At 44.3% G+C, this 13,703-nt stretch overlaps 2 protein-coding genes across 2 annotated transcripts; one reads left to right on the forward strand and one right to left on the reverse strand.

Annotated features, from left to right (window-relative positions):
- Window positions 1-4,944: 4,944 nt before the first annotated feature.
- LOC106660320 (cilia- and flagella-associated protein 57) lies at window positions 4,945-13,282 on the reverse strand. Its single transcript, XM_014383253.1, has 7 exons — window positions 13,086-13,282; window positions 11,744-13,008; window positions 11,451-11,677; window positions 11,198-11,371; window positions 10,554-11,097; window positions 9,305-10,481; window positions 4,945-4,999 (listed from the first exon to the last, which is right to left on the reverse strand). Exons 1-7 carry the CDS (start codon window positions 13,280-13,282, stop codon window positions 4,945-4,947), a joined length of 3,639 nt encoding a protein of 1,212 aa, XP_014238739.1.
- LOC106647989 (very-long-chain enoyl-CoA reductase) lies at window positions 7,372-9,188 on the forward strand. Its single transcript, XM_014364578.2, has 5 exons — window positions 7,372-7,524; window positions 7,605-7,649; window positions 7,974-8,284; window positions 8,370-8,779; window positions 8,911-9,188. The coding sequence occupies exons 1-5, from the start codon at window positions 7,519-7,521 to the stop codon at window positions 9,036-9,038; spliced, it is 900 nt and encodes a 299-aa protein (XP_014220064.1). The 5' UTR covers window positions 7,372-7,518; the 3' UTR covers window positions 9,039-9,188.
- Window positions 13,283-13,703: the final 421 nt, after the last annotated feature.

Genomic DNA, 13,703 nt, shown 5'->3' on the forward strand with positions numbered 1-13,703 from the left:
CTTTTTCCTGATGGGTAGCCAATAGCGTCCTCCCTAGGGGCATCTATCCTTCTTAATAAGCAGACATATACTCATACACACAGAGCGAAGGGCTAATTCCAATCAATTTCAATCAAGAAGTCTAGCATTGCGTTTTATTTACAAAGAGGGGAGTGAATCAATCGGATATGAAGTTTTGCTGGTTCGCTCCAAACGTACAATCGAGTGTGTGTGCGCGCAGACTTTGACGACTCCTCGACGAAAATATAATGTACTTGCAGCGCTTGAGAGAGTTTATTCAAACTTCCTCGCTCACCCTTTTTGTCGAAAAACAAATGTCTATAAAGCTACACACGAGGAAAATTACTAGAATGGAAAAAAAGTCAACGTTTTTACGTGAACTTGCGTGGAGACTTTGTTGGTCAACAGCTGCTCAAATTTTTATCAAAGCAGTAACAAATATCAAACGCACTCGCGGGCAATGGTTACAAACAATTGAAAGTTGCACTTTTGGCAATAGTAATTTAGATGAATAGAGAAACGAAGAAAGCGTAACAAAATCTCCCCATATTGTTTTGATTAAAAAACATCGTTGATTAATGCGGCTCTTTCAAATTATTATTAATTTAAATAAAATAAAAAGAATTACTTTGGCGTTTATTTCACACCATGCAATATTTTATTGACATTTAAATTATTGTTTTGTTCATTAAAGCTTATACACATCTCTTTTTAATTTTGATAAAATTGCCTCCAGAATCAATTGACTACTCGCAATGCTCGATGCCTTGATACTTTTTCTTTGAATTCTTCGGATACGTTCAGTTTCAATAAATTCGACTTGATTAATATTTTAGTTTCTCACGTACATGCACGTTATCACAGCACACAGTTTCAAATAGGAGATAAATATAATTTCAATCCCTCTGTTGAAAACATTTTTTTTAATTAAATTTGCGCTTCAGCCCGTTGGGAGATTTTACTCAAGTAGTATTATATACATTCTATGTGATTAACGATAAGCTTGCACATTTACGAGTTATACGTTAAAGAAACTTTTGTTTTCGAGCATCATAGCGTTTCTTAATTATAACGTGCTTCATATGGTTCGGTATAATAAATGCATTATTGGCAACTATGAGCCTTGCTATATTAATTACGAAAAAACAAATTGAACATTTTTGAAAATCAAAAAAATTTAAAAAGACCTAAATAATGTCACTTTAGATGAACAGAAAGAGACAGAGAGTTTCGACGCAATGAATGTGCTTGCGCAGGAATAATCCTCCTATACGCATACAGGCTTGCGTGCTCTGCCTTGTCGTTGTGTTTAGGATCTGCGCGCGATTCCGCACTGCGTCACACGTACATATACTCATATACACGTATGGACACATGCACAGAGTTGAGCGCATGTCGAAGGTGCAGACACGCGACCAGCCGAAAAGCAAAAGCTCGGCGTGTGTGGGTGCGTGCGTACACACACACACACACACACACACACACACACACACACACACACACACACACACACACACACACATACACATATGTGTGAATTTAGTGTTCCATATACATGTACGATGTTCCACACCAGGGATAAATTCTATTTTCGACGTTCGCTAGCGTGAAATATGTTTTGCTCTCGAGATTGTACATGCTCAGGATTTCGCATCGATTCCACCTTTTTTCCTAATATTTTCGATTCGCCAGCTTTTTTTTCATTTATTCTCGCTCGTTTTTTTCATACATATTTTTAAAACAAAATCGCCGTAATTTTCTCCGGGCATAATTTGAATTTTGGTGGTTAAGGCTCCCTCACCTACGACCTCGGGCGCATTATTTATTGGCATTGCATTCGCAGCTCATTGAATTGCACGATTTTGACGACGGTGAGGTTGCTCAGTTGATCGAGCGGAGTAGGGAATGTTGTGGACATTTATGTGCTTATTAATCAATTACCGAGCCAGAGCAAAGAGCTCGTTTGGAAAAATTAAGAATCCTATCTAGAGAAAGAGGAAGAGAGAGCGAAAGAGAATTAAACGTTGAGCGTTCCATTAAAAAGAAAGAGTCGCGCGCACAAGTCATTTTCGACGATTTACAATTGGAGAATAATAAAGTTGTTCAAAAGAATGAAATATCCTATCCTTGTCGAGAGCCTTTGAAATAAGGAAAAAGAGAAATGGAGAAAATCGTTTTTCAACAATTTCGAGTCGAGGGCTTAGACAGTCTTGGAAAATAATTGACACGATAATTGCACTTTATATACTGCACAAGAGATGGTAGAGTAATTTTTTGCAACTAGAACGAAATAATTATATACTTGGATGGCACAATGTAGCATTAAACGTTTCGCTCTAATGGATGTATATTTTTACACACGCGAAAGGTACTATAAATTTTCACTCGTCCTGAAATTCTGAGCGCCAGGGGGAGCTTTCGCACTCCTTCCGAGCGAGCGCAGGGAACAATTAATACAAGATTGTATATTTTAGCGTAGCGTATCTCTTTAAATCATCACTTTTATAAATCCGATCCGCTCGCACGTATACGCGTGCAGTACTTAACAATGAAAGGGACGTACAATATAAGAAACGGGTTTGGTAGCTCTCTCGCGTGCGGGTGCCCAGCTCCACAATGCCACACACACACACACAACAATGAACGAACGATAAAGTCGAGGTCGATCGAGCAATATGTACAGATTTGTCCCGGGCTGCAGTACAGTACGCTGTAGCGGCGGCAAATGAGCCGAGACACGCGTATTATTGCGCGTTATTTATCACCACTTGGCAATTCATAGAAGCTCGCCTCGCAATTTGCACAATATTACAGCAGAATGAGAGCAAGAGAGAAAGAGAGAGTATTTTGCACGCTCCCTGATTATAGACGCGTATGAATATTGCATCCTCGATGATTAATCACGTGACTTTTTTTTCTTCGTTGCACAGGTCCACCTCGCAACGTTCACGTGCTGCACAATTCAGAACAGCCGGCCTCGGTCTTCTCCATACTAGAATCTGGCACCAAGACCGTCCCGCTCATCGCCGACAGCCTCTTCGACCTGCTCATGCTGAAAATGCCGACCCTCTACACGAACAAGAAGCAGACCAAGATCGAGTCCAAGGGGCCGCGCTTCGAGATGGCAGATTTTCTCATCAAGCTCGGCACTGTCACCATGGCGCAAAATTTCAAGGGGGTACTGCTCGAGGTGGGTTTATTTCTGCGTTTATTCATTTAACTGCAGGAGAACAATTTTTACCGCAAAACCAGTGGACGAGAGATAAACAGAGCTGTCACGAGGGCTTTTTTTTTGTCAAGTACTACGGAAAAGTGCGCAATGTCAGAAAGTCACAAAGTACTCGGCTAGAATAAGATGTATGCGCTCGGTTGCACGATTTTTTTTTCATTCAACGTCAACACCCTTCGTGAAAAGCGCAAAAAGCGTCGCATGTAGAAGATTGCAGCGAAAGCTCCGGCTTTTTTCCAAATGTAAAAATTGCTACAACAACACGAAGCACGCGAGATTAATCAATCGGAAAAGTAGAGTAAATAATTTGTCAAATGCATCGGCCGCTGCATCTTGAAAGCGAACAAAGCACGCGCAAGCTCGTACACGTACGTACTACATATATGTACAAGGCATTTTATGTATTGCGCGCGTACAGAGGAGCTGGCGCGAACTTTCCAAGTGCCCCGAGCACTGAAAGTCTCGCGCGTGCATTACGCGTGCAGCTATTGTGTCGTCGCGTATTCAACGCACACTCTTACACGCACGGGCGTAAAAAAATATAAGAGCTCGCGAGGCTGTACATTTTCCCACGTGACCAAGTTCTTCTCTACGCGGGGTGCATGTGCTCCTGCTAGAATAACGTATGTAAGGGATGCCAGTAGTTTTGTTGTTAAGCCGAGCTGTTGAATTGCATTTTTATATAAATATATGTGTGCACGCTCCGACGATATGCGCGCGCGCGTCTACGCGGGTATTAAAAACTTTTTCAAGAATTTCTCGGCGCTTTTTTATTCCGAGACTGTGCGCAGGCAGCAGCGATTAAGCTTTCTCGTGTCCTTTTTCTCGCGAATACCGAAATATATTTCTCTTTTCCATAAAACCGCAAAATATTTTTAATATAACGCCTCTTGGCCATTGTGCGCTGCATAACTGCAAAAATAAAAACCGAGCTATACGCAAGCTACGCAACGGCAAATGAATATGTAAAGCTTATTAGATGCGTCGTATTACTTTAATCTCGCAAGCATAAACACAGGTGTGCTCACTTCGCTCGGGCCGTCGACTATTCACGCAGGCAGGCACTCGGCCGTGTTTATGCTACGCTTTGCAATATGTTTCCATCTATACGTGCATAGAGAGAGAGAGAGAGAGAGAAAGAGAGGGAGAACCGAGACGACGGAAATTACACGAAATAACGCACGAGCGCATCGTGTCCTGATGTTTGCTGCACGAGTGCACCCCCGTATGCAGGCATGACCAACTTTCTCCAGACTATCTGTGTCTGCGTATAATGCAAAGCAAAGATCTCCTAGGCTGCACGAGAGCGTCAAAATTGAGCCGAGCAGTAACAAAGCTTTTGATGGAAGTGACGCGATACACGTTCGCGGTAAAAATTCTTACTCGACCGTTAACCCTAACACAAAACCTACGGGGGTATCGTTGTCTTCGAGATTGTGACTTTGCGCCAGTTTCGGCATTACAGAATATTTTCAATGTTCCGAGGTAAATAAAGCAGCCGTTTACGCTCCAATTACTTGTCTCTTCGTACGAAACTTATTCTGAAACTCAAGTTGCACTTTGACCTTTCCTCGCGTCTTTGTCCATTGAGGACCGCCAAGTGAGATTCGAAAAGCGCGTCGGTCAAACAAAAGGGACAAATCTGCTACATAACTGTGCGTCAACTGGAAAAAGTAGCGAAAACCGCACGAGACGCGTAAACACACGCAAACATATCAAATTTCCTTCTTTGCTAAGTCTTCTTTCTCGGTACGATCTGCGATGCGACTTCTATTTTAGCTCAATATAAAAAGAGAAATTTGAGTTTCGAGTCTAAAAACTAGCTTTTCCTGTGTACAATATGGGGTGCGTGAGGCATTCAATGATCCCTCTAGCTAATGTGTTGTAAAGTTGGACTTTGTCAACATACTTGTGCATATCACAACGTCTGTTATCGACTTGCAGGTGGAGTACAAGCCTTGCGTGGTGCCAGCCAATTGCTGGGAGCTGATGCGCGAATTCATACAAGGATTTCTTGGACCCTCCGTGCCAGTGCAAGTTCCAACCTATCTCCAGGTCTGTATAAACTATATTTTAATTTCAAGCTTCTTCTATTGCACCAAATTACCTTTTTTTTATTTTTATTTTTTTACAGAATCGAATAAACGAGCTATTTCAACCTCTGGATACGATTCATCAGTATTTGGATCACTTTAGCCAATACAGAAAATCTACTGGAATCATTTAAATACCAAACTTAATTTGATATCAAACGTCAATCTATCATTGTTATGTACGAAATATATCTGTGAATATTTTAATAAATATAATACTAGAATTTTATATTTTTATGTGAATACTTGTAACTACCAAAAAAAAAAGTAAAAACATTCTGTACAAGCTTTATACAATGCATGTTACGTGTAAAAAAGTCAAGTACATTATAGATTTACAAAGATAAAATTTATTATCTTCAAAAATTATATTATCCCGATTATTGGTTACTGTAATGTAATATAATGTCATTTGTATTGGCCTAACGTTTTTGATACATTACCACAACGATGTAATTATTGGTTAATTTCAATTTTATAAGATTTTGATTGGCAAAACTCTATGTTATATTGCCAGAAAAATTATTGGTTTCGTAGTAGTAGTAGTAGTAGTAGTAGTAGTAGTAGTAGTAGTAGTAGTAGTAGTAGTAGTAGTAGTAGTAGTAGTAGTAGTAGTAATGAATATTTATTTGACTTGATCTTATCGATACATTGCCAGAACACTATAATTATTGGTTTCTGTTTAGTAAGTTTTTATTGGCATCATATTTGGTATACATTGCCATAGCGCTGCTGACATAATTATTGGTTTCATTTAGTATAGCTTTTATAATTATTGGTTTCATACAAGATAGTAAGTTAGCTCCACCTACAGCATTTCAGCAATACTTTCAGCACGAACTCTTTACCGACGGAAAATTTTTTTTGAAAATTCACAAAGCAAGAGGAATTTGGATGTTTTTCATAAATAAAAAATGTTTTATTCTTGATGTAACAACTCTTCAAAATTGACATAACTCTCAAATGTAAGCCCGCTTTATTTAGACTCGATTGATGTACATGAAATCACAATGCAAAGTTACAAGCTAAGCTCATTAATATTAATAAGTTTGTTCAAGTCGAACGCTGAGTGATTTCGCATTTTTTCATCAACTAACCAGAGCCTCGTATGGTGCACACATGAAATGCTAAAAAATTGTCATAATTTTAAAGTATGCTTGACAAATTTTCATCAGTCTTGAAATCCACCAAATTTACAATTTCCCGTTACAGCAAAAAATTCAATGATACATTATTATAGCTAGCTACTATACAAAGGTATGAGTGGATGTCCCGTACACTGTATAAAAGCTTGAATTTTAATTCTGAATTAAAAGAAAAAAGTACATATTAGTCATTAAATATTCTTCTAGTGTTTCATAAAATATAGAAGAAACTGGACATCCTTGAATTTTATGGAACTATTTTATATGTATAAATAGCTGCATAAATTTCAAACGATGAAGGAAATACATATTCCTTTGCTATAACCATCGCAATGCAGTTTTTGTACAACGTGCCTGTACGAAACATGTTGAATGTCGAGTGGGGTCAAAGATCGATGCTTTTCGAAGCAGCCAATTCGAGACTAACTCGGAAATGTGTCGCTTAGCCGACTTGCCGAGTAAGACAGAGTCGACTGGTAATATAATTGAAGCCAGATTATACACGCTCCGCTCGAAAAACGGAGCTGGCGCTTCTTACCGTTACATTATGTTTTTTAATGTATCCGAGATTGCGTGAAAAAGAGAAATGAGCTAGGCAAGCTGGATCAAATCGATTCCATTTATTGGTGATTTTTTTCTCGATTGATCGTCCATTTATACGATGATTATTGCTGATCGATCGATGACCGCATGATTTTTTTCCGTGCAACTATGCACGTAATTGCCCAATTTTCCGCATAAAAAAAAAGCTCGACGCTATCTAGTCCACCTGCATTTATCTACGCGTAAGCTAGCCTCGAGTTGTTTGCCAAGTTGGAAATAATTTGAATTTTCTCTTCTAGTGTGTATGTGTCTTTTACCTGGGAGCACGAACGCCACCAACGGCCGCGACCATTATCTTGAGACACATTGCACGCTTCGCACACATATACATATACACATTCGCGAGTTGCCGTTCACGTCGCTCGGTCCTATCGCTATAAACACCGGAGATAATTTCATTCACTTGAAATAGTCAACTACGTGTATCATTGCTTATACTCTTGCCCAGATGGAGGTATGTCTGTTCTCACGTTGCTAATTTTATATTAATAAAATATCAACAGCCAAGTACAATATTAATTATTGCATTTGTAGATCGAGGTTGTGTCAGCGAGCGGTAAACCTATCGCCTCAGTGACGGTGAGTAAGCGGAAAATTATATTCCTCAATATGCATGTACCTACATATCTTTCTGCAAGATGTTGAACATTATTCGCCCAGAGAACTATTTTGAATTTTCACCGTTGAATGAATGTTTTTTTGATACTGCTCATAAAGAATTGTACTGGTGTTACAAGTGCGGTCGATTGCGAGTTTCTTTTCTGTCACAAATGTCGAGTTAATTGTTAATAAACAGTCATTAGCGTAGATGCGCTTTCACAACAAAAGTCATTACCTGGAATGCTTTGCCGACTGCGTTGAGAGTGATGTTATTAATGTTCTCGTTGTTTTCAATTAAAATAGGTTGAAGAAAAAAGTACTATTGGAGATGTAAAAAAACAGTTGCACAGTAAGAAAAAAGCCCCCTATCCTGGAAGACAATGTCTTCGCACAGAAGCCAAAGGAAAAGCTCTTGGCGATTCAGAAACAATTAAAGGACTGCAACTCAAAAATGGATCCAAACTCTACTTTAAGGATCTAGGACCACAAATTGGATGGAAAACCGTTTTTCTAGCTGAATATGCTGGACCACTTGCTGTGTACTTGTGGGTCTACCAAAGGCCATGGATATTATATGGAGATGCAATTGGTGCTCAAATTCATCCTGCAGTACAGTGAGTAAATTTTATTTTGGCCACCATATTTGAAATTCTGTCACAATTTGAAGTTTCTACAAACACATTCTTAATGATTTTTCAGTTGGGCAGCTGCATGCTGGTCTCTTCATTATATCAAGCGATTGCTGGAGACACTATTCGTACACAGATTCAGCCATGCCACTATGCCATTAAGAAATCTTTTCAAAAATTGCTCGTACTACTGGCTTTTTACTGGATACGTAGCATACCATGTAAATCATCCTCTTTACACACCGGCCAATGGCCTCTCATTTTTTACTGGTGCTGCACTATTCTTTTTATGCGAATTGGGTAATTTGAGCATCCATCTGGCTTTGAGAAATCTGAGGCCACCTGGCACAACTATCAGAAAAATACCAAAACCAACTGGAAATCCTTTCACAAACCTTTTCAACTTTGTATCTTGCCCTAACTATACATATGAAATTGGAAGTTGGATTGGTTTCACTGTAATGACTCAATGTATTCCAGGTAATTTAAAAGAAAATTTTATTTCAAGTAATTCAATCTATAATTTATTAATGTTGACCTTCAAGTAGAATCTTGTGCAATATACCTATTTTGTTATTTCAACTATGCTAAAACTGAAATTTAATTTTCAGCTGGTATCTTTGCATTTGCTGGCGCTTATCAAATGGCTGTTTGGGCTTTAGGCAAACATAAACTTTACAAAAAGGAATTTTCTGACTACCCTAGAAATCGCAAAGCAATAATTCCCTTTGTGCTGTGAATAACACAAGAATCGTATAACATTCCACGAGTGACTATGAAAATTCTTGAGAGACTTTATATAAACTGTAATTAAGTTGGTTAAAAAACTTGGTGTAGTGCATTTTGTTACATTCATATTTAATACATATATATAATATATATTACATATAATTAAATATTTTTGTTAACCTTTTTATTTGTCAAAAAATAAAAAATGATACATTTTTCGAGTTGGAAAAAGAAATGTAAAAAAAAAACATTTACTCGTCTGTATCTTTTTCCAACATGAGACGCTCAAGATTGACTCTGAGACCCTCGACGACTCGTTTGCATTCTTGCATTTGCTCATTGTAGGTACGTTCGAGATCCTCATTGCCGTGCACGGCTTTGGCGAGCTTAGCTCTGGCCTCGAGAGGACTCGTATCCCGACCTTTGAGGCCAAGCAAGCACTCCATGTCGGCGATGTGCCTCTGAGCGGACTTCAATTCGTCCCTGAGGCCGCTCATTTCCGATAGCAGCTCCATATTGTCCTCAAAGACTCGAGTAGCCTGAGGATCGACCGCACTGCTGCAGAGATTCAGCTGCTTCTTGAGCAGAGCTATCGTATTTTCAAGATGATCTCGTTGCTTGGCAAACTCGCTCTGGACATCGACGTCGGCCTGGTGTTCTCTCAAGAACTGAGCTTGATCGCTGTAGCGTTGGTAGAGTTTGATAATGGTATTCTTGAGCGCAGTAGGCTCGTTGATGAGGGCCGCAGCGTCGAGCAGGTCGACCCTCATACGCTTGAGCCTCTCTTGGCACATCTTGCGCCTGTGCTTCTCGTGCTGAATCTCGCGCTTGGCCGAGCTCAGCTTCTCGCGCATCTCGTAGACTTTGAGCTCCTGGCGCTGGCTCGCTCGGTTCATGCCGAGCAGCTCGAGCTCCATGTCGGCGACCTTGCCCTTGAGCTCGGCGATGAGAGCGTCCCTGGGCTCTATCTGGGCCTTGAGCTCGCCTATGCGATGATTGAGAACGAAGCGAATCTTGTCGAGCTCGTCGTTGGCCGCCTCGAGGTCGCGGATGCGCTCGCCCCGGGCGACGATGGTGGCCTCGCGCTGAACGGCCTCGGCCTCGAGCTCGGACACCTCCTTGTCGAGCTCCTCCTTGCGGGCCTTGAGCTCGGCGTAGTCGTTGCGCAGATTCTGCCAGTGCCACTTGCAGTCGGCCAGGTCCTTCTGGGCGTCCTCGTACTTGCGGCGCAGCACGCCGGCCTCGCCCTTGAGCTTGAGCTCCTGCTCGCGCTCCTGCTGCAGCTGAGCCTCGTAGCTGGCGCGCAGCTCGATGATCTCGCGATCGGCGTCCTCCTCGATCTGGCTCTTGATTATCTCGTGCACGTGGGTGCTCTGGGCGTTTTCCTCGTGCGACTCTCGCAGCTGCCGGTCCTTTTCGTCGAGTCGCGCCTCGAAGTTGGCGATCGTCTCCTCTGCAAACGCTCATTCTTATTATTATTAGAGTCGTGCGCGAGTATAAGGTAGATCAGCAATTTATCTCTCACCCAATTTAGCTTGATACTCTTCGGCCTGCTGCTTGAGCCTGCCCTCAAAGTCCCTGCGCATCTCGTTGTTCTTCTTCTCGAAGGCTCCGTACTTGTCGTACTCGACTATGAGCTTGGCGTCGTAGCTGATCTCCATGTTCCTGATCTCCTCCTCGTGGGCCTTGCGCGTGCTGGCGATCTCGACGTTGATGCTGTTGATCTCGTTGGCGTGGTCCTCCTCGAGCTTGTCGATCTTGTCGCGCAGCTCCTCGATGGCCTCGCAGTAGCCGCTGTGGATCTCGCGCACCATGTCGTTGTGCTGGAGCATCATCTGGCGCGACTTGTAGGCGTGCTCGGTCTCCTGCTCCTTGACCCGCGAGTACAGGTCCTTGATGGTCTGCACCTTGACTGACAGATCCTCGCGGCTGATGAGGATCTGCTCGAGGTAGAGCATGTCGCGGATCGACGTGGTTGCGGTCCCGTAGGCGTAGGTCACCCGCCAGAAGCTGATGGTGCCGTCGAGACCGGTCGTGATGAGCGCGTGCTCGTCGTACGACAAAGCCATCTAACAGGATATATTTTTTTTTGTTGTTTTTTTTTGTTTACCCAAGTGCATACGTGTGTAGGTGCTTTTGTTCGGCTCACCGATGCTCGCGATCACTCACTTGCGAGACATCCGCGTCGTGCAAGCGGTACTCGGTCAGCTCGATCGGATCGACCAGTGGATAATCGAGCGAAGCCACGAATCCGCCAGGGTACGTCACGTACACGAGCGCGTCGTCTTTGCTCATAGCGATGTGGCTTGGTTCGATGTTTCGGAAGTGGTAGATGCGCACGACCTGCGATACGATTTTGAACATTTATCAAACGATCGCGCAGACGATCATCCTGCAGTCGGGGAGCTTCTTGCGACCTTACCATACTGTCGCGTATCTCGTGTATGCGGCCGTCGCCGGATATGCAAAAGGCCGTGACGCCGTCGGCCGACAGTACGATGCCGTTGAGCGTGACGTTCTTCAGAACGACTTCGGAGGCTCGTTGGCCCGTTATCGTGTTCCACTCGTAGATGGCACCCTCCGAGCCGATGCTGTACATTTTCGTGTCCTCCGGGCCCCAGACGACGTTCTTGATCAACTCGGTGTGGCCTGCGCGCGATACAAATGCGGGGCTGTAGCTAAACACAAGCTTATATATACGCTTACGTTGCGTACCTTTGAGCAAAAATCGAAGGTTAAAGTCGATGGTCGAGTAGATGTGAATGATGTTGCCGTTGACGGCCGAGAAGAGGTGGCCAGCCGTACTGAAGGCGGCTATGCGGCAAGCCCGGATGGGAAAGTGGCGAATGGCTTGAAAGTCGTCGAGGAGCACGCTCATGAACCTGAGCTTGTCGCTGAAGCCTATGAGGCAGAAGAGGCCCGAGGGGTGGAGCACGACGCAGGATATGTCCTCCTGGTACTGCTTGGCCATGACGAGGCCCCCCGTCTCGTAGTCCCACATGCGCACGCTCCGGTCCTCCGTGCCGAAGGTGACGATGTGCGACTTCCAGGTGCAGGTGGACAGGCCGCCGATGGGGCCGTGGTGCAGCTGGTGGCCCATCGTCGCCACGGGCTTGGGCTCGGGCTCGCTCAGGATGTCCGGGCCCCAGAGCTTGGCGTAGAACAGCTGCGTCCAGCCGGTCGTCACGAGGATCTTGTCGCAGCTCGGGTTGGTCGACAGCGAGTTGACCTTGTAGAGCTCGTCGCTGGCCAGCTTGGAGACCTGCTGCGGCACCGAGTAGAGGTTGCGCTTGGTGTACTTGTGCGGCCCGTCCTTCTCGAAGACGACGACCTGACCGTAGCCGTGGGCGAAGGCGAAGCCGCGCACGAAGGTCAGCAGGCAGAGCACCGCCTGGCTGTGGTCGGCCGGCCCGCCCGAGCTCGAGACCTGGGCCGCGTTCTCGTCGCGCACCTTCATGTTCATGTAGACGGTCTCGTGCACCTTGAACACGTTGCGCAGCTCGCCGTTCTCCAGGTAGAGGATGCGGCCGTCCAAGGTGCCGGCCAGCAGTCGGTCCGAGTTGAGCCAGGTGAGCGAGGTCACGTGCAGGTTGTCGGCCTTGGAGAAGCCGTAGGGCCGCCACAGCGTCTCCGACAGGGTGAGGAACTTGAAGCAGAAGGGCCCGCCCAGGGCGATTATCGCCGTGTCCGCCGGATTGCAGTTGATCGAGCTGACCCGCGACGAGGGCAGCTGGCTGTTGCTCAGCTCTATGCTCGACTCGATCTTGCCCTTCTCCCAGTTGTAGAACAGCATCGACTGGTTCTCGCTCGTCACGGCCGCCAGGTACTTGCTGTCGTAGCTGAAGCTCACGCAGGCGAAGCCGCGGATCGAGCCGCTCGGGTCGTTCGGTATGCCCAGGATCTTTTTTCGCTTGAGCGTCGACAGGTCGTAGATCGATATGACCGGGTGATCGCCGCTCTCGCACAGTGCCGCGAGCTTTCTGTAATTTAATTATCAACGAAACAATTGAAGACGACAATTGACACCCTCTACCTCTCTCTCTATAATATAGCTCACTTGTTCGGCGAGATGGCCAGCAGATTGACGCGATTCCTGTCGGGCAGCCGGACGAGCCTCTGGCGATTCTGCGTGAAATTGTGCAGGGCTAGGCCGTTGCCGACGACGTAGAGCACCTCGTCGTCGGTGATGAAGTGCGCGTTTCCCGACACGTCGCTTCGCAGCCCGTACAGCACTCGCATTTGTAATTTCGACATTTTCCTTTTATCGCCTCGCGACTTTTCAGCGATTCGAGCGAGGCCGAGTCTTACTGAGCCGCCCAAAACTACGTCAACGCGACGAGTCTGCCGCTAAGACTGACGATATTGTTGGCTGGCATTCCCTTGACGACCTCGATCTTCGCGTGGATTTGTTTGTTTATCTGCTCTAGGTTATGCGCCAAATCTCTAAATTCATTCCGATCTTTAATGCACATCCTTTTTAATCCAACATTTTTTAACATGAAGCTGTTTAAATTGATATTTTTAAAGTTTGCTCTATAACGCTGGCACTGGCTTTCAATGACTCGATGGCACCGCAATAAAACTCATTATTTTTAAAACGATCGATTTTTCTCAAACACAATCATTTTAAAAGTTTAAGTCGATATGATGATCGTGAAAACCTGACAAAGCGAGC

This window comes from Trichogramma pretiosum, unplaced genomic scaffold, assembly GCF_000599845.2.
Source record: "Trichogramma pretiosum strain Unisexual culture from Peru unplaced genomic scaffold, Tpre_2.0 scaffold27, whole genome shotgun sequence".
Lineage (NCBI taxonomy): Eukaryota > Metazoa > Arthropoda > Insecta > Hymenoptera > Trichogrammatidae > Trichogramma > Trichogramma pretiosum.

What these genes read in the sequence shown, in the direction of transcription:
- LOC106647989 (XM_014364578.2), top strand. An exon ending in AACCTATCGCCTCAGTGACG is followed by an intron (nt 7,650 to 7,973) that starts GTGAGTAAGCGG and finishes CAATTAAAATAG; the next exon opens with GTTGAAGAAAAAAGTACTAT. An exon ending in AATGACTCAATGTATTCCAG is followed by an intron (nt 8,780 to 8,910) that starts GTAATTTAAAAG and finishes TTTAATTTTCAG; the next exon opens with CTGGTATCTTTGCATTTGCT.
- LOC106660320 (XM_014383253.1), bottom strand. Translation starts at nt 13,282, where the DNA reads ATGTCGAAATTACAAATGCGAGTGCTGTACGGGCTGCGAAGCGACGTG. An exon ending in ACGAGATACGCGACAGTATG is followed by an intron (nt 11,372 to 11,450) that starts GTAAGGTCGCAA and finishes ATCGTATCGCAG; the next exon opens with GTCGTGCGCATCTACCACTT. An exon ending in AGAGTATCAAGCTAAATTGG is followed by an intron (nt 10,482 to 10,553) that starts GTGAGAGATAAA and finishes GAGCGTTTGCAG; the next exon opens with AGGAGACGATCGCCAACTTC.